At 35.3% G+C, this 21,072-nt stretch overlaps 1 protein-coding gene across 6 annotated transcripts in view; it reads right to left on the bottom strand.

The window, feature by feature from the left end:
* UBR2 (ubiquitin protein ligase E3 component n-recognin 2) overlaps positions 1-21,072 on the bottom strand; it is a 123,921-nt gene that overhangs the window by 68,474 nt on the left and 34,375 nt on the right. For all 6 annotated transcript variants that reach the window (XM_053905002.1, XM_053905003.1, XM_053905001.1 and 3 more), the window contains exons 3-8: positions 18,194-18,272; positions 16,202-16,315; positions 7,640-7,770; positions 4,661-4,799; positions 4,097-4,159; positions 122-242 (exon numbers count right to left, since the gene is read on the bottom strand). In XM_053905002.1, the coding sequence (XP_053760977.1) occupies positions 122-242; positions 4,097-4,159; positions 4,661-4,799; positions 7,640-7,770; positions 16,202-16,315; positions 18,194-18,272 (647 nt within the window). The remainder of the gene's footprint in view (positions 1-121; positions 243-4,096; positions 4,160-4,660; positions 4,800-7,639; positions 7,771-16,201; positions 16,316-18,193; positions 18,273-21,072) is intronic.

The following is a 21,072-nucleotide window of genomic DNA, read 5'->3' on the forward strand; positions in this document are numbered from 1 at the left end:
TGGGAAATGTGGGTTTTTCTGTGCATAAAGATATTCTGAGATGGTATTTTAAAATGTGAAATTAAAGCAAGAAATTATTTCACTTGATTTTTTTTTCCCAAAATAGTTTTTTTGAACCTACCTGAATATCCAATAATACTTCCCAGCCAAGACAAAAGTTTCAAACCAAAATTCTGATGTGCCACAATAGACGAATGCATAACTTGAACTTTGAGTGGCTTTGTCTGTCTACTGGTATTTCTCTTAAAAAGAAATGGTAGAATGAAAAAACAAACTTAAAAAGGCTATCTTATAGAAAAAAGCTAATATTTTTATTTAATGTAACTACACTCTCATCATTATAGGAGAATTTTTCATGTATGTGTGTAAGAAAAATACCATTTGGCTTGCCTTACTCAGATCCTAATTTTCTAGAAAGAATCTTAGGATTCTTACAACAAAGTAAGAAGTTACAGCTTATGAGTAACCTGAATCTTTGGTCCTATATTTGAAAATCTGCCCCACCATTAGAATTTATTTAAAAGCTTACATTTGTTTTAGGTCTTTAATTTCTTAAATGCAATTACACGTTTATTTAAATAATTTGCTTTACTGCACAGAAGTGATGTTATTGATACTTCAAAAAAAAAAAAACTACAATTTCCAACGTAACTGTTTCTCAGTGTACAGTTCAGAAGTGTTAAGTACATTCACACTGTAGAGTAACCAATCCCCAGAACTCTCTTCATCTTGCAAAACCCAAACTCTATACCTACCAAACTCTAGAGGTATCATATAAACAGAATCATGCAATATTTATCTTTTTGTGACTGGCTTATTTCTCTAAGCATAACGTCCTCAAGGTTCATCCAGGTTGTATGTAGCATGTGTCAGAATCTTCTTCCTTTTTAAGGCTGAATGATATTCTATTGTATGTATATAGATTTTATTTTATCCATTCACCCATCAATAGACACTTGCGTTGCTTCTATCATTTGTCTATTGTGAATGATAATGCTGTTATGAACATAGCTGTGCAAATGTCTCTGAGGCTCTGCTTTCCATTCTTTTGTGTATATATCAGAAGTAAAACTGCTGGATCATATGGTAATTCTATTTTTTTTTAAAGGAACCACCATACAGTTTTCCATAGTGGCTGTACCATTTTACATTCCCACCGGCAGCGTGCACAAGGGTTGTAATTCGTCCATATCCCTACCAACACTTGCGATGTTGTGCTATTGTTTTTGTTTATAACGGCAATCCTAACGGGTTTCAGGTGGTATCTCATCATGGTTTTTATTTGCATTTCCCTAACGATTAGTAATGTTGAGCATGTTTCCGTATGTTTATGGGTAATTTATATACTTTCTTTGAAGAAATGTCTATTTAAGTCTAAAACAATTTTTAATTTTTATTCCCCCTTCTCATTTTTTTGTTTGGAGCATCCTTCTACCCCAACTTCATTCCATCCCCATAACCCACATTAAGACAGTACATCTGGAGAAACGGGAACCCTCTTGCACTGTTGGTGGGAATGCAAACTGGTGCAGCCACTCTGGAAAACAGTGTGGAGGTTCCTTAAAAAATTAAAAATAGATCTACCCTATGACCCAACAATAGCACTGCTAGGAATTTACCCAACGGATACAGGGGTGCTGATGCATAGGGGCACTTGTACCCCAATGTTTATAGCAGCACTCTCAACAATAGCCAAATTATGGGAAGTGTCTAAATGTCCATCAACTGATGAATGGGTAAAGAAATTGTGGTTTATATACACAATGGAATACTACTTGGCAATGAGAAAGAATGAAATCTGGCCTTTTGTAGCAACGTGGATGGAACTGGAGAGTGTTATGCTAAGTGAAATAAGTCATACAGAGAAAGACAGATACCATATGTTTTCACTCTTATGTGGATCCTGAGAAACTTAACAGAAGACCATGGGGGAGGGGAAGTAAAAAAAAAAAAAAAGTTAGAGAGGGAGGGAGTCAAACCATAAGAGACTCTTAAAAACTGAGAACAATCTGAGGGTTAATGGGGGTGGGAGGGAGGCGAGGGTGGGTGATGGGTATTGAGGAGGGCACCTGTTGGGATAAGCACTGGGTATTGTATGGAAACCAATTTGACAATAAATTTCATATTAAAAAAAAAGACAGTACATCTTTGCCTATTTTCTCTATCTCTATATATTATGTATGTATACATTTATAAAGATTTTTATTTGATTTATAAAAATGGGATACTATATATACTCTTGTGCATCTTTGCATTAACTGATTTTTTTTTTTTTGTTAATGACTCATGATATTCTGTGGTGTGGATTTATTCAAACATCCTCTAGAGAAGGGCATTCATATTCCCTTTGTTTCAGTCTTCTGTTGACTCCAAAAAAAGCAGTACTGAACATCTTTGTACACACACTTCTAGTGCTTACATTTCTATGGGATAAATTCCTAGGAAAGGTAACTTTCATAGATGCTACTAGATTATTTTCTTAAAATGCTGTAGCAATTTAGTTTTACACAAGTATTCCTATTCTCTGCATCTGTCAGTAAGATATTTTATAACTCTAATTTCTCCATCCTGATGAGTATGAAATCTCCTTGTCATTTTACTGATTACTAACAAATGAGTCTCTTCATATACACTGACCGCCTAGATTTTCTCTCCTGTGACTGCCTTTTCATATCCTATGTCCAATTTTCTATTTTGTTCCTACTCGATAATCTATGAGTGCTCTGTTTATCCTAAACATTAAATGAAAAAAATTGGTAAAGGGTACGAATAGGAAATTCAAAGAAAACATAAATAAACATAAAGTAAGGTACTCAATAATTAAGGCAATGCAAACTTAATTGATGAGATGCCATTCATACACATTAAATTGGCAAAAGTTAAAAAATCTGACAACATACAGTTTTGACAAAGCTGTGGAGAAATGGGAACTCTCTATACACTGTTGGTGGGAATGTATATTAGTACCACTGTTTTGGAGACTAACTTGGCAAAATCTAATAAAGATGAAAATGCTGATATCCTAACAACTCAGAAATTCCATTTCTTGGTATATACCCTACAGAAACCTTTGCATCTATGCAAGAAGGAGACAAAACAATGTCCATAAAAGGACTGTTAATGATGGGGGCAGGGGGGAATTATCCTAACTGTCCATCAGCAGGAGAACGGAAAAAGTATGGTAAAGTTATCAATGGAACACTTCACAGGTACATGCATCAACACACATAAATGTAGAACCAACACTGAAATGAAAAGTTGCAGTATAATACATCCAGTATGAAGCTTGTTATATAATGTTTAAAGGCCTCCAAATCAATACATATAATGTTGACAGATTTAATAAATGGAAGTATAGAGGCACACACAAGAATGAACAAATGAATTAATGAAAGTACTTATCCCTAGGGTAGGAGAAAAGGGAGCAAGATTAAAGGAATAATACTGGGTACTCTGTATTATTTTATTTACATAAAGTATGAGGAAATGTTGTATAATGTGGGCATACAGGTGTTTACTGTGTCATTTCTGTTTTTATCTGTATATTTAAAATATTTCACAATACACAAAATTATTTTTTAAAAGGACATTTACATAAAATGCATTTACATGAAATAGTTTAAAATAATTCTTACTTTTTAAAAATAAATATAAACATGGGAAATAGTTTTCTTTTAGAGAAATAATACACTAAGTGCTATTATATATGCAGCATACCTTGCTATAAGTTACCAAGAAACAACTTCCCTTGAATTCTAATCTTGGTGCTAAAGGCCAGTTTAAGTCCTAAAAAGTAACGTGACACCCTATCAAAAACAAAACAACAATGAAACACTTTCTAAGATGTCTCTGATAGAGAAATAGGAAGGCAGAAAATATATCTCATGTAAACATTCATTTTCTATATTAATCTTACACAGCTTAAAAAAACTAGATAAAGCAATAATACAATGTTCGAGAAAATATTAAATATGACTTTTGGTTGATGCTGGCTTTACCTTCATGAAAGCAGAAAAATGCGTTCGTAAATGACAAAATACAGAACTAGTTTTAAATAAAAAAAATAATACTGTGGGCATGTTTCTAAATTACTTACCACAATTACTGATTTTGCTTGTTCACAATGCTGGAAATCTCCATATCGAACAGACCTACGTCCCTGGTAAATGAAAAAATTTTAAATTAACATGTAAAAATATTATATTCAGAGTAAAACTGTTCAACCAGTAAACAAATAAACATATTTATGCATATAACAGTTCTGGCCAATTTTAATATTTATAACATTCATTCTATTCAATGATGAAAAGTAAATTAAAATATTTTCCTTCAAAACCATCCTAACATTTTCAAGCCATTAATAAGTATAGTTCCTTAAACAATACGACATTTATTCTTCTAGGCTGCTATACTTTCTATTTTCATAACTGACTATTTCTAATCACTGGGTAGAATGAGGACAACTGTATCTACATTTCCTCCTAAACTTTCTATGGAATAACAGATTACAGTAATACCCAGTATGTATTTGGGCCAATATTAAAATGAAATTAAAAAAATAGACTAGACATATATACCTCTAACTCAATATTCCCAGAATAATTTATCTGTAATGAAAGTTCAATTTATTATCTGACATCAATATAATGAAATTACTTACATCTCGATCTACTGTAGTTGCAAAGCCAATGGCTTCTTTTTGTGTACAGTTAACAGCTTTCTGAAGGGTATAAATAACTTGTTCATAGGTATGCACCTCATCATTAAACAGCATGCAATAGTAGGTATCACTCTTCTCTCTGTGACATAAAACATTAATTATATATTATCTAATTGCATATTCTCTAGCTCCAGGCTGATTTAGTAAGAGCATACTTTGCTCTAGGGAATGTGCTAGGTACTGGGCACATATCTATGGCAAAGTCATCCGCGGTCCCCATGCTCTATGACATTACCATCTGATGGGGAAGATATATATTAGACATGTAATTCTAACTGAACTAGCTTTTATCAAGAAGAACAGAATGCTGCAGTTTGACAAAACAGGTCTGGGACTTCAGAGAAGAACTGCCACAGAAGTCATCTGACGCCTAAAGTCAGAATTGGCTATCAGTGGTTCTCAACTAGAGGCAATTCTCTGTCCCCCACAGAGGACTATTTGGCAATGTCTGGAGACATTTTTTGTTGTCATGACCGGGGCAGGAATGTCACTGGCATCTAGTGTATAAGGGCCAGGGATGCTGCTAAATATTCTACAATCCACTGGGCACCTGATGGGCTCAGTTAGAAGAGCATGTGACTCTTGATCTCAGGGTTGTGAGTTCGAGCCCCATGCTGGGGGTAGAGATTACTAAAAAAATAAATTAATAAAACAAAAAAATTCTACAATGCACTGGACAGCCCTTATAACAAAGAACTAATCTGGTCCTAAATGCCAACAGTTGAGAAACCTGGGCTAGAGGAGGGTGAATGCAAAGGTCCTGAGGTGGCAAAGGGAAGTATTAGGAACTGGAACACAGGGAGGGAGAAGATTAGGTTGGAGAGAGGCAGAAATCTTGAAGACCTTACAATGGAAATTGATTTTGCCATTCTAAGGGCATTGAAGGATTTAAAATAGGAGAGATAGTCAGATTTGTCTTAAAGTTCATTGTGCTACAGTGTGAATGAATCTTAAGGGACAAGAGTAGATATGGCAGTTCAGTTAGGGAGGCCATGTTGCTGAATAACTAATTAATCTGGACTAGGATAGTAGTAATAGAGAGGAACAGAAGTAGAATGTTTTTTTTTTTTTAATGTTTATTTATTTTTGAGACAGAGAGAGACAGAGCATGAACAGGGGAGGGTCAGAGAGAGAGGGAGACACAGAATCTGAAGCAGACTCCAGGCTCTGAGCTGTCAGCACAGAGGCCGACACGGGGCTCGAACTCACGGACCGTGAGATCATGACCTTAGCGGAAGTCGGACGTTTAACCGACTAAGCCACCCAGGCACGCCAGAAGTAGAATGGTTTGATGGAGGAAGAACCAGCTGGACTTGAAATCTAAATGGGTATAGGTGATTCAGGTTTCTGGGTAGTTTACTAACATGGGAAAACATTATAAAAGAAGCAAGTTAGATTCTTTTCCCTTATATATTGGTAGCCTTGAACCTACAATGGAACAAAAAGGTAAAAACAAAACTCTTCTGAGGTGCCTGGGTGGCTCAGTCGGTTAAGTGTCTGACTTCAGCTCAGGTCATGATCTCACAGGTCATTGAGTTCGAGCCTTGCATCAGGCTCTGTGCTGACAGCTCAGAGCCTGGAGCCTGCTTCAGATTTTGTGTCTCCCTCTCTTTCTGCCCCTCCTCTGCTCTCACTGTGTCTATCTTTCTCAAAAATAAATAAACATTAAAAAAAATTAAAAAACAAAACTCTTCTATGCTCTAGGGTCTAAATTTGGGCTTTCGATCAATGGCTCCCAACTTGAAGTACAGGCACATCTTGTTTTATTGTGCTTTACAAATACTGTGGGGTTTTGTTTATTTGTTTTTACAAATTGAAGGTTTGTGGCAACCCTATGTTGAGCAAGCCTATCAATGCCATCTTTCCAACAGCATTTGCTCATGTCCTGTCTCTACATCACATTTTGGTAATTCTTACAATATTTCAAACTTTTTTTTAATCATTACTGTATTTCTTATGGCGATTTGTGATCACTGATCTTTGGTGTTACTATCCTAATTGTTTTGGGGCACTCGGAATCATATTCACATAAGATTGAAAACTTAATTGATAAATGTTGTGTGTGTTCTTACTGCTCCACCCACCAGCTGTTTCCCCGTCTGTCTTCCTCTCCTGGGGCCTCCCTGTTCCCTGAGACACAATATTGAAAGTAGGCCAATTAATAACCCTATAATGGCCTCTAAGTGTTCAACTGAAAAAAGAGTCAGTTGATGTGGCGAACTTTATTGCAGTGGTCTGGACCCAACCTACAAAACCCACAAGGTACACCTGTATGTGAAGACAAGTTCCTGAGGTACCATTTTCAACATTTCCAAAAAGATACAGCTAACACCTTACTTTTTAAAAAAAAACAACCCACAACCTAATTATCTAGAATACTACTGAAAAGCAAAACAGAAACCAATGTTCATCAGACCCTCACTTCAACTTGTAATCAACCTTAAATATGAATACAATTCTAACAATCTCGGTTAGATTTAAAGAGACTGTTGCTTGAGGCAAGCACATCACATGGAAAAGGAAGCCCTTAAAACAGCTATGGCCGAATCCAGCTCTCTGGTCACATGTTCGCAACCTCCTCAATAATCTAAGTACAAATGGTAAAAATATTGGAGTTACCAGTTTTATCACACGAAGAACAGAAAACTGCCTGTGCCTGAAACCAGGGGCAGAGCCCTGACATGGCTTAACTAAACCAATCAATTAACAGGGAGAAACCTCTACCAACTAAGTGGATCACACATATTTAAAAGCTATAAAATAAAAGAGTTGTTCTGTGGGAAAGTAATTATTACAAAAGAAAAGATTATGCTCTATCCTTCTATCCTTGCTCCAACTCAATTTGAGGAATTAGAATCAAAATGGTTAAAACTGAGTTTGAGCAAATACGAATATGAAGAATAAATGTGTCACACTTACACCATCTCTAAATCTGCTGGCAGTTCACTTTCTTTTTCCCAGGTTAGTATCTCGACTGCATATCGAAACATAATAGCAAAAATGTTGTAGGTTCTTGCTATCACATCTTCTGATAAATGCACAAGAGGATCCTGAAAGAACAGAAAAAAAAAAAAAAAAAACCGCAACCATCTTAAATGCACATTAATTCTCATCTTCCCTTACCTCAAAATACTAATGTAAACAGCTGGCTGATCTTCCAGCTTCGGCTTCTCTTCGGTTTGAGCCTGTACATTACATCCTACCAAATCCAGTTTCCTAAAACACTTTGTTCATAATGATCCCAATTACTGAATCAAAAACGTTCAATGGCACCCCAATGCCTAATGCATAAATCTAAACATTTTAGAATGGCATTCCAAGATCTTTAAAACTTAACATCAAACCATCTTTATGGCTTCGTATCCTCCTAATCCCAATTTCCAGAATAAACAAAGGAATGTTATCCAAGGGCAGACCAGCAATATTTAGTTTTACAGGTATGAAGGAGAGCCTGATTTTGAGGATTCTAAAGGGAAGAAATCAACAAAGTCTGAAAACTACCCCTTGATTCCCTTGTCTACTTTATTTCATCAGGGCACGTTGAGTATGCATGGAACAGGGAACTTTGCATCTTATACTTAACTGGGAGTATGTCACAAAATTTCTAGGTTATGTGAAAAAGTATTACTATAAACATACACTGAGTTTATCATACCTTTTAGGCAAAATGTTTTACACGATTTTAATCTTTATGCTTTATCTTAAATCTAAACATGTTATTTAGCTTAATGGCTAGTTAGTGTTCTATTCATTTCTCAAATAAGAAAATCAGTATGTTCCAACATCATAGAATAGGAATCAACACATTCTTGCAAATATACATGAAGGATACAGACATTTTTGCACATCCTCACCAAAGATAAGCCTAGTAGAACTGACACAAAACAAATGGAGAGGAGGAATAAAAAGAATGGGGGAAAAACAAGACAAAGATTCCTAAAGGAGATGGGTGTAGAGCTTGAAGAACAGAAGAAAAAGTAAGAAGAGTAAGAAGACTTTTCAAAGTCTCACAGCACTTTTTTAACCTACACAACTCTTCTCAATGGATTGCTTTATATGTCCCATGTAAGAAAATTTTTTTATCCTACCAGCATAGTTTATTTGACTATTTCTTATAGAGGCTAGAAATGATTAACATAGTGAAACAATCCATACAAAGAAGGAACCAAACTGGGGATTCATAAAAGTATGGGTATTAATAACAATATGAACCTTATGCTACACCAAAATAGAAAGTAGAAAATTCAGTTTCCTTGGTGATATTATCTTACAATTATTCCATTTCTCACAATTACGTCCCACGTTACAAGACATCAGAGGATGAAACAATTACAACAAACAAGATTTATAAGCACGGAACAGATCCTGAAAGAGAAATTGCTGCCAATTCTTGAGAATCCAGGCCAGTAGTGTTCAAACTGTTGTACAAAATCCCAGGACCTGGTAGAGCTGTTTCCTGTTTGAATTGTACATCAGTTTAAAAATATATAATTATCTGTATTTTAAAATAGTAATGTAAAAATATACTCTAAAATGTGTTATATTACATATTGGGGATCACCAACTGGTAACTTTGCTATTACATTGGCCAAATTTGGGGCAGGCCTAGGAATATGCTATTACATTGGCCAAATTTGGGGCAGGCCTAGGAATACAGATTTTTCTGCTATTTTTGGATACACATGTCAACTTCTTGAAAAATGATCACTGATTAAAAAGAATTATTTCTGCAGTGAAAGGATACTAGGCTGTGCAAGTCTACTCATATGTACAATAGTAAATTAAACACTAAGAAAGACTTCTGCTCAAATTGCTCTTATGAGAGCGTAAGTCAGTTGGAATGAGTAAATAAATGACCATCTCATCCTATGTTGTATTATCAACTATGACTAATAACTAGTTCTTTGAGTATGTTTATTTTAGAAAATACACATCTTTGTCAGTGAGTCAACTTGAGTTATTCTTCTTTCAAACCAGAAGAATACAAGGCATATTGTTAAAAAGATCATCTGTGCTTATGTTAGAAGGCAGTGGGGGTTATGGAAAACTAGTCTTTTATGTGATACACTACTATAATGTTTGAATTTTAAAAAATGTTGTTAATGTTTATTTATTTTTGGGAGAGAGAGAAAGAGACAGAGCATGAGCAGGGGAGGGACAGAGAGAAAGGGAGACACAGAATCCAAAGTAGGCTCCAGGGTCTGAGCTGTCAGCACAGAGCCCGACGTGGGGCTCAAACTCACGAACCTCAAGACCATGACCTGAGTCGAAGTTGGATGCCCAGTCGACTGAGCCACCTAGGTGCCCCATTGAATTTTTTTTAATGTAAGCATATACTGTCTTATAATAATAATTTTAACTCTTATCATACGCAAATAAGCTATGGATACGGAAAAATTACATTTCTCTATACTGCCCAACTAAAACTAGTAATAAACTAGAAACCAGTCATCAAAACAACCTCGCTTATTTCACAAGTTGACTTTCTAACAAGTAACTAATACACAATTCAACTTATAAAAAATAAATTCATTAATAATACCACTTTTAGTGACCACTGATAGGATAAAGATGTGGCATATGTATACAATGGAATTATTACTCAGCCATAAAAAAGAATAAAATCTTGCCATTTGAAACAATGTGTATGAATCTATAAGTTATAATGCTAAGTGAAGTAAGTCAGGCAGAGAAAGACAAATACCATATGATTTCACTCATATGTGGAATTTTTTTTTTTTTTAAGTTTGAGGGAAAGAGAGAGAGCACAAGCAAGGGAGGGGTAGAGAGAGAGGAAGAGAGAGAGAGAATCCCAAGCAGTCTCCATGCTGTCAGCATGGAGCCAATACAGGGCTTGAACTCAGAAACCATGAGATCATGACCTGAGCTGAAACCAAGAGTCAGCCACTTAACTGACTGAGCCACCCAGGTGCCCCTCATATGTGGAATTTAAGAAACAACTGAACAAAGAAAAAAGGACAAACAAAAGACGGACTCTGAAATATAGGGAATCAAATTGTTAGTTACCAGAGGGGAAGTGGGTGGGGGGACATGTGAAAATAGGTGAAGGGGATTAAGAGTACACTTAATCATGAGGAGCACTGAGTAATGTGTAGGATTGCTGAAACACTATATGGCACACCTGAAGCTAATATAACACTGTATGCTAATTATACAGGAATAAAAAAATAATACCACTTTTATCTGTTACTATTAAGATTTTTAAATTAGACTTTTATTAAAAAAAAATTCCACTGCTAAAAATTACTTTAAAAATCAGTGCAATGTAGCATCATCAACAATAGCCAAATTATGAAAGAAGCCCAAATGTCTATCCACTGGTGAATGGAAAAAATGCGGTATATGTATATGTATGCATGTGTGCGCGCACACGTGCACACACACACACACACACAGACTGGAATATTACTCAGCCATAAAAAAGAATGAAATCTTACCATTTGTAACAATGTGGATGGAGCTAGAGAGTATTATGCTAATGGAAATAAGTTAGTCAAAGACAAATACCATACGATTTCACTAACATGTAGAATTTAAGAAACAAAACAAATGAACAGGGGGCAGGAATAAAGACAGGCAAACCAAGAAACAGACTTTAAAAAAAATTTTTTTTAAAGTTTATTTACTTATTTTGAGAGAGACAGAGACAGCACAAGTGGGGAAGGGACAGAGAGACAGGGAGAGAGAAACCCAAGCAGGCTCTGTGCTGTCAACTGAGAGCCCAATGTGGGGCTCGAACTTACAAAATGTGAGATCATGACCTGAGCTGAAACCGGAGTCAGATGCTCAACTGACTGAGCCACCCAGGTGCCCCACCAAGAAACAGACTCTTAACCATAGAGAACAAACTGATGGTTACTAGAGAAGAGGTAGGTGAGGGATGGGGTAAATAGGTAATGAGTATTAAGGAGGACACTTGCTATGATGACCACTGGGTGTTGTATGTAAGTGATGAATCACTATGAATCACTAAAATCTATACCCGAAGCTAATATTCCACTGGCTAACTAACTGGAATTTAAATAAAAATTTGGAGAAAAAAATAAAATCAGGGCAATACACTGTTAAAGAGTTCCATTACTGGAGTTTAAATTACCATTAAGACGCTCTGGGTGGCACCTGGGTGGTTCAGTTGGTTAAGTGTCTGAGTCTTGATTTCAGTGAAGGTCATGATCTCATGGTTCGTGGGTTCGAGCCCCACATCGGGCTCTGTACTGACAGAGCTGAGCCTGCTTGGGATTCTCTCTCTGCCCCTCCCCTTCTCGCATTTTTGCATGTGCTCTCTCTCTCAAAATAAACTTAAAAAAAAAAAAAAAGACTTTGGGCAAGTTTTTAAATCTAAAACCCAAGCTTCTGCGGCTATAAAATCTCTGTAACAGCAGTACTTATCTAACAGGACTGTTCTGAGAATTAAATGAGATAAACAAAGTATAGTACTTGGCATAATTTTTAGCTATTAATAATCACAAATCTGCATTCATTTGAGATGAGAGCAGTATCGATAAGGGAAAATTTCAGGTAAAAAAAAGTCTTCACTGAGGTCGTTCATTCAGTGCATTAGTTACTGAATTAAATTTCATTCCAAAAAGGTTTTACAGCAACTTAAGAATACATCAGTGTAATGAGACAGTATTAAAAAAAATAGATGTACAAAGTGGGCAAAACCAGAATAAAGGTAGGAAAATTAGGTGATAATATGTTTACTGTAAAGGCAGATCATATAAATTTCCAAATAGCTACTACACACAGGCACTGTTTCCAAACATTTGGCTCTGTTTCCCAGAAGCCTCAACAAAAGGAAACGGAATCAGTTACCAGACCCATAGCAAGAGAAACATAACACTTCCTAATGCAGAGACGGAAGAGAAACTTCTTATAGGTCCTATGAAGATGATCAAAAGAGACAGTCCAGACTCCCTACTTATCCCCATGCCCAAAGGGCCCATTGGAAACCTGGCTGGGCATTTACTGTTGCCACAGTGATGGGAGATGCTACTGCCAGTTAGTGAGTGGGAAATAAGTAAACACAATGCTTCTGACAGCATGTATCTGGGGTCAGCAAACTTTTCCTGTGAAGAGTCAGATACTAAGTCTTTTAGTTTTTGTAGTCTACAGGGTATTTGTTACAGCTGCTCAATTTTGCTGTTGCAGTGGAAAAGCAGTTATAGACAATACACAATTAAAAATACCTGTGTTGCAGTACAGTTTTGTTTATAGACACCAAAATCTGAATTTCCTACCATTTTCACATGCCACAGACACCATCCTATTGATTTTTTCCAAATATTTAAAAATATAAAAACCATTCTTAGTTTATGATGGTGCCAGTAACGGGCCTCTATGGGGCCATAGTTTGCTGATCCCTGGCCTATATAACAACAACAAAAGTCCCATCCCAAATGCCAAGAGTTGAGAAGATCCATGGAACTGCTAAACATTATCCCTAGAGAAGTGTATTATCAAGTATATACTTGATAATATACAGGTATATTTTTTCCAACTTTTTTCTTAAGATGCAGGCTAAATGTATAATAAAAAATTACATTCAATAAAAACAATTCTATGACAGACTAAAAAAGTACATTGCAAATATTTTATAGCTTTCTTCCATTTTAAGCATAAAAGATAAAAAAAACCTAGATATATGTATAAATTTACTGAGTGGGGACCAGGAATGCTAAACAAAATGCTATTTTAAAAATAGCTTCTCTTACAGTTTTATCCTTGAGGACTTCATTTCTCTTAACTGAATTCTTAAATTGGAATTAAATGGCAGAGTGTGGAGGTTTATTCTCTGTCAAGTTGCTGCAGTATAGATTCTCCAGGCAGAACCATATAACTTAAGCCAGGCAGGCAATCTTGCTAACATCTTCCTAACAGGAAATTAACTCAAGTCGTCAATATTTGATAGCTACCCAACTTATGTACGAGTATAAAGTCAACAGAGTAACTGCAAGCAAATTTTATTCAAAAATTATTTTCAGTCTATCTAAAACAAAGATTAAAAGGTAACAAAAGTCCTAAGATTTTTCTAAGTAATTTATTGAGGTGAAATTCACAGAACAGAAACCTAACCATTTTAAAGTAAACTAATTGGTGGTATTTAGTACATTCATAATATTGTACCACTACCGCCTTTCTATAGTTCCAAAACATTTCTATTACTTCAAAGTAAAACCCCCTACCCATTAAGCAGTTTTTGCCATTCTCCCCTTCCCCAGCCCTTGGCAACCACCAGTGTGTGTTTTGTCTACAAGTTTACCTATTTTGGGTATTTTATATAAATGGAATCAGACAATACGTGTTCTTTTGTGTCTGGCTTCCTTCACTTAGAATAATGTTTTGGAGGTTCATCCAAGTTGTACCAGGGATCAGTATTTCATTCCTTTCTATGTCTGAGTAATAGTACGTTATCTGTACACCACAATTTGTCTATCCATTCATCTACTGATAGACATTACAGTTGATACTCATTTGAACACCTGCTTCCAGTGCTTTTGGGTATATACCTAACAGTGAAACTACAGGCTCATATGGCAATTCTATGTTTAATCTTTGGAGGAATAGTCAAACTGTTCCACGGCTCTGAATTATTTTGCATCCCCTTTAGGCATGTACCCTGCAGGGCTCCACTTTTTCTACATCTTCACCAACACATACATTCCTTTTTTTCTGATTATAGCCATCTTAGTGGGTGTGAAGTGGTTTCAATTTGCATTTCCCTAATAACTAATGATGCTGACTATGTTTTCATATGTTTGTTGGTCATATGTATTATATCTTCTTTGGAGAAATGTCTATTCAAGTCCTTTGCCCATTTTTGTGTTGTTTGTGGTTCTGTTGTTGAGTTGTAAGATATATACCCTGAATACAAAACCTTTCTCAGATACATTAAGTCCCCCCTTAGCCATGGTTTTGGTCACCACCAGGTCAGTTGGGAGACTGGAAGCAGATACTCTTTCTTCTGAGGCATGGTCAGAAGGTCAACAGTAGCCTAACTTTATGTCACAATGCCTATGGCCTTCACCTCACTTCATCTCATCAAAGTAGGCATTTTATCATCTCACATCATCACAAGAAAGGTAGGTACAGTACAATATTATGAGAGCAAGTGAGTGAGCGCTCACTCACCTAACTTCTATTATGATATACTGTTATAATTGTCCTATTTTATTATTAGTTATTACCAGTCTCTTACTGACAAAAAATTAGACTTTATAAATTAAACCTTATCATAGGTATGTATGAATAAGAAAAAAAATAGTATCTATAGGGTTCAGTACTATCCACAACTTCAGATATCAACAGGGGGTCTTGGAACACACCCTCCATGGATAAGGTGGGACTACTGTATATGATTTGCAAATGTCTTCTCCCATAGTTTTAAACCAGTCTTCATTTTTTTAAATTAAAAGTACAGCTCTTTTTGTCAAATATTTGTCTTGTATTTTTACAAATGGAAATCCAATCCAATATATAAAAGAGATAAAAATGGAGCTCCTCCAATAGAAGTGGAGAAATCTGAAACTCTAATCACTGGGTGTCTGTTGCAAATCCTACACCACATTTGCCTTACACGAGGCAAATGAAACACAAAGTATATGTTTTTCATAGCACTCAATCATTTCACACAAATTTTAATCTGTCCTAAGCACAGTGGAACACAGTCTAAAAGACTCTGTCCTGCACCATAAAGTGCAGGTCAAATATTTGAGACTTGTAAGGTATGAGGACCAGGAAGTACTATTAATGTTCACTTGCCCCAAATCTGTAGCAGAGCTGCTAACGATGCATAAGTACTTTGAATGTATCTACTTCTCTATCATTTAAAAATAAAATCTGAAATGAGGGTGTTGAATCAAACATCAAACTGTCAGAAATAGCAGCAGAGATTTAAGTATTTATTTAGTAAGAGCCTACTATATCATTACAAATATCATTTAGAGAAAATAATGCAGAATCAAGAATTTTAAAAAGCACATATTTACAGCTGGAGTGACTGTAATTTGTACTTTGCTATTTATACTTGGTCTCATCACATATCCAATGACACTGATATGCCAGATGGTGATTAGAATTGGCTCCCACGTATAGTTACAGAAAAGAAGGGTACCTGGCCTACAAAATCTTAGTCACAACACAAATATACAAAAAACAACAAAATTAATCTATACACATAGGAAAAATAATCTTTCAGTAATAAATGAGGACTTAAAACAAAACCTCAAATAGAAGTCCAAATTAAATTAAACTTCCAGAATGACAAGTGAGTACTAATAGCAATGGTATGACATCCATAAAATGTAAAAGACCTTTCAAAGTAGGTCTAGTCACTGGTAAGAGCGACAGGACTATTTTGCTTATTCATTTCTCATAACCTAGTTCCTATGTCTGAAAATATTTCAAACTTGTGGTTAAAACAGTATTTCCTTAAAAACAACTTTGTGAAAACGTTTTTACCTCTTCTTCCTCAATTTCAGAGGTGTTAAGTTCATGTTTTTGACAGTAAGGACCCTCTTTCCAAGCTTCAGTATCACCACAGTCACAGAAACCTCCACCTCCTGACGTTGTCATCTTGAAAAAAAATTGTAAAGTATCTTGTCAATAAGTATTTACTGAGGGCTATCAGATTATAAATGAGAATAGCAAGTGCTAAGGAAATAACATCGCTAAAATGTTTCATTTCTTTTGAGGAGTAAAATGAAATAAAATGCCAAACCTCTTGATGTTTTAAAGCTTAAATAAGCCTAAATTAAGTGATTCTGAAATCACTTAATCAAACTAGCTGAAATAAGCTACTTTGTAGTGTCTAGTCTAGTTTAAAGAGGTAAAATGTGCCTACCTACATGACTTCCTTAATTAGGAAAACCAACAGGGTTTTCCTGCTGGGCTTTGGTACAATGTTGGTATTAATGTCACCTGGTTACAGTGCTCTAATGTAATATAACAGATTCAAGAGCTGTAAAGACTACTATGGTTATTTTTCCCTAGAAGATTGTTGCATCTGATAAGAGAAAGTCACCAACAAAACCTACAGAAATAGTTTGTTTTTCTTTTTCTAACACCCTCTAAATAGCATTCTTGGACAAGGAAAGCAGCTCAGGAAATGTAAAGTGGATTGTCTGGTCAGAAAAGGTTTTTACCATCTGCAGGGTTCAAGAATTATTCATACTTCCCTAAGATATGGCAATGATTCAAGGAATCTAGCAAGATACAACTCATTAATTATAGGAAATTCTACCTTAAAAAAATACTGCACGAGAGAGTTTTAGGAGTGGGTATTTGCTGCAAATTTCAGAACGAGCCCTATTACATACTGTCCAAAGAAAGTATCTGTTATATATAAAAATATAATTAATGTAAATCCACAAGTGACAATTATTCCCAGGGGCTGCAGGGATATATGCCAAAACACAAACAAACAAACAAAAAAACCCCACAAAAAACCCACAAACCATGAGGAGGCAGCCATTTGGAAAATGATAACCCTATAGTTTTTATTCTTCTTCTGGTTACCCGAGATATAGATAGAACAGCTTAAAGAAAACTGGGATTCTCTTACTGACTTCTGAAAATAAAAACATACAAAGACACAAGGGGTCTTAATTTTGTAGCTGCTTTAGTTCATTATTAGCAATACTCGGGTAGAGTGAAAAAAAACAAACAAACAGGAGGAAAAGTCCTGAGCCAACAGGGCTCCTGAATTAATAATAAGATTGCAATATTCCCTCTACTATTTCATTTGAGGGTGAAAAGTTCCAGCTACTAACACTTCCTTAACTTTTGAATGCTCACGGCTTTGCCTTCAATTTCTAGTAGAGGAACCAGGACAGGCTTAGGACAGGCTTAGCATAAACTGTCTTTGTTCATATCCTTGATTTAAAAGCAAACATACCTGACTTTTTGCAAAGTACTGACTGCATTATAGCAGTAGAAAAATAATAAAATAGGTGGGTCTTATGTTCTGGAGTTGGGCCCTCTTCCGCGATGTAGTAGATGCCTCTTTAATATTAAGAAATGACAAATCTTCTGTAGACAATGACCAACAAAGCATTTCTTAAATGTATAATCCTGACACTTCCTTACTCCTTTTCACCCATGTCCTTCCCTTTCCTTTACCTCTCATCTTTATCCTCTAATTTTTGATAACCTTCTGCATAAACCTAGAATTATGAAGATAATAAACAATAAGAAAATAGCAAAACAAACTAGCTGAAAAGCAATATGCAGGAGCTGATATCTGTGCTGTCTTTCCTAAACCATGTATTCAGGAAGCCTGGATTCATAATTCATTTCTACACTGCTATCATATGTTTAATGGTGTTAAAACAACACATTTCTTAAACCAGTCTCCCCCATTTTAGTGTTAAATCTTGGAATTTAAAAAAGACAGAAAAGGTATCTAATATAAAATTTAATAGTGGGTATGGTTATTATCTGGGCATTACTAACCCTATATCGATGGTCTCTGTGAATACTTCCCAAAAAGCACTCCATGCATAAAACACAAGTTGGATCAACTGCACAGTCTCTGTAAAGTTAAAGAAAAAAAAAATCAGAGTGTCATAAAATAACTGTATATATCACAACATAATATTTCAATTGGAATCCATCCTAGAAGAGCCAGAATAGGGAAGTGCTTTGGTGTTAGAAGGAAATATTATTCTCAAAGATCTGTGAGATCTTTGAGCAATGAAGTCAGCTTAAGAACCTGCTTCTCATTCTGGATATGTAGATGTGTAGATCTCACACTAGATTTGGGGATATCAAATTCCCATTTCATTTCAGTCGTTTCATTTCCTTTCATCATACTGCCAGCTAGACACATTTACAGATCATATCCTACACAAAAGAATCCCTACACTTCCATGAAATGAGATGGGGAGTTAGGAACATCTTTAAATTTCACCTTAGCCTAGTTCCTGTATCCTGATAGGCAACCATTCTACTGTGCTTATTGTGTGCCCTTTTAGTTGTATGTGTTTTTGCAAAATGTATTTGAGTGCATGTATTTTTTTTTTTTTTTTTTTTTTTTTTTTTTTGGTGCAAAAAGGTGATTTTATTAAAGCACAGGACAGGACCCGTGTTGGCAGGAAAAGCTGCCTGAGTGCATGTATTTTTAATGCATGTTAACTCTCATTGTGTTATATATCTCATCGTTACATTTACACGTCTGTAACATAATCCATTCATTTTGTATGTGTACATCTGATTTGCTGTTTCCAATGGCTACATAGTATGCTATGTCATGTACCCAAAATATTTTCTCTCTCTACTCTCCCTGCACTGGACACCTGGACAACCTCCAATGCCTTTCTACTATACAATGCTGTAATAAGCATCGTGTAAATGTTCTCTTAACAGATATGTCTGCGACGTTCTTTGGCATATAAACTCAAGAGCAGAATTTCTGGGTCATAATTCATGTTAAGTTCTTATTCTGAGTGCCATGCTACAGTCCAGAGTGGCTACATACCCCCATCAGTGTATGAGGGTTTTTATAGCCCTGCATCTTCATCAGCATTTGGTTTTATCTGGTTTTCTAATATGTGCAAGGCCAACATATTTGAAATAATGTCATATTGTTTTAATCTGCATGTCCCTGGTCGCTAGTATCTTTGAGCAACTCTTTATATGCTTATTACTTTTGGGGCTTCCTTTTCTATAAATTGTCTTTGCCCATTTTTCTGCTGGGATTGCTTTCTTTTATCTTATTTGCAGAATCTAATCTAAAGGATAATGGCACCTGGCAATATTAAACATTGCAAATATTGTCTCCTGTTTGTCACTTGTGTATTAATTTTGCCTATGGGGTCCTTTGTTAAATAGTACTACCTATTCTGATGCAATTAAATTCACATACACACACATGCAATTGGTTTGTACTGTGAGGTTTTAGGAAGTTCTTTCCCCAACCCCAAGTCACAAAAATATTCCTCTTTTTCTTCTATTCATCTTTTGGTTTTATCTTCCACATTTAGGTGGAATACAACTGTACCTTTGTATATCATGTAGAATAAGGTTTTATTTCTCAATATATACTGAGCTATTTTTTTCCAACACCATCTACTAAATGATTTAACTTTTATCTATTGGTTATGGGGTCATCTTTATAAAGCTCCCACATCTCCTTTGGTCTATAAGCTCTCTAATATGTGTCAGTGATTTATTTGTTCTTACACCATGCCAAACTGTATTACTATGGCTTTGTAGTAGGTCTTAATATCTGGCAGGTTAAGTTCCCTTTTATTCTCTTTCGAAAATGCTGGCTCAGCTATTCACAAACTCTTCTTTATTCTTCGACACATTACTGAGGATAAGTGTATAGAGTGCCTCAAAAATATCCAGCTAAAATTTTGACAGAGATTACTTAGAATTTATTGATAAGCTTCAAGAGTAAGAACATCATTATAAGAGTAAATTATCACATCCATGATTCTTTCTTAAGTCTTTTACTGAAGTTGTAAAGTTTTCTTTATATGAATCCTTATATTCTTGATTAGACTAATATCTAGGTACTCTCTAGGTTTTATTTTAAATAAGTATTTTTTCAAAATCTCATTTTCTAGGCAGTCTCTCCTTTGCTGTCCTGCCCACTGCTCCCTTGTGGTGTATTCAATAAACTTCCAATCTCCTTTAAAAAAAAAAAACTCATTTTCTAGTTGCTTAAGGATGATGAAAAGAAACAGTATTGATTTTTAGTATCCTTGATGAACTCAAGGCAGTTCTAATAGTTTGTTGATTCTGTTTTGTTTTCTCCCGGAGTAAGTGAGTATACAGCCTGTATGTAATGACAATTTTCTCTTTCCTTACAATCTTTACACCGTTTTGTTTTTCTTCTTTTATGCTGTTGACAAGAACCTCCAGTAATATATTAAACAGCAGTAATAGTAGGCATCTTCGCCTTACTTTAAATATTAAAGTAAAACATCTCTAAAGGGTATCCATTAGTATTATGTTCCCAGTAGGTTTACAAAGAAAGTGCTCTTCTACAAAAAAATCAGGAATATATCTTGCCTTTCCTATATAAACTTCAAGCTAATCAAAGGAATGAGGAGGGACTGTTTTTCTTCTATAGAAGACAAGCTAACAGACAAAAAACTAAGAATATTTTTCTACCCCCTCATAAAAAATAATGATCTAGACAACAAGCATCAGTGACTGCTAAAACATTAGATAAAAAGGATAACGAAGACCTTTATAATGGTTGCATCTGCAAGATACCTAAACCCACTGATCATCTTAAACAAAAAAACCAGACAAGCATAATGTGCTTCCTGACATGAAGAATTAAGAAGTTACACATCAGTATTCATGAAGTTAGTATTCAT

This window comes from Panthera pardus, unplaced genomic scaffold, assembly GCF_024362965.1.
Source record: "Panthera pardus isolate Hobbes unplaced genomic scaffold, ASM2436296v1 HiC_scaffold_17, whole genome shotgun sequence".
NCBI classification, from domain to species: Eukaryota; Metazoa; Chordata; class Mammalia; order Carnivora; family Felidae; genus Panthera; species Panthera pardus.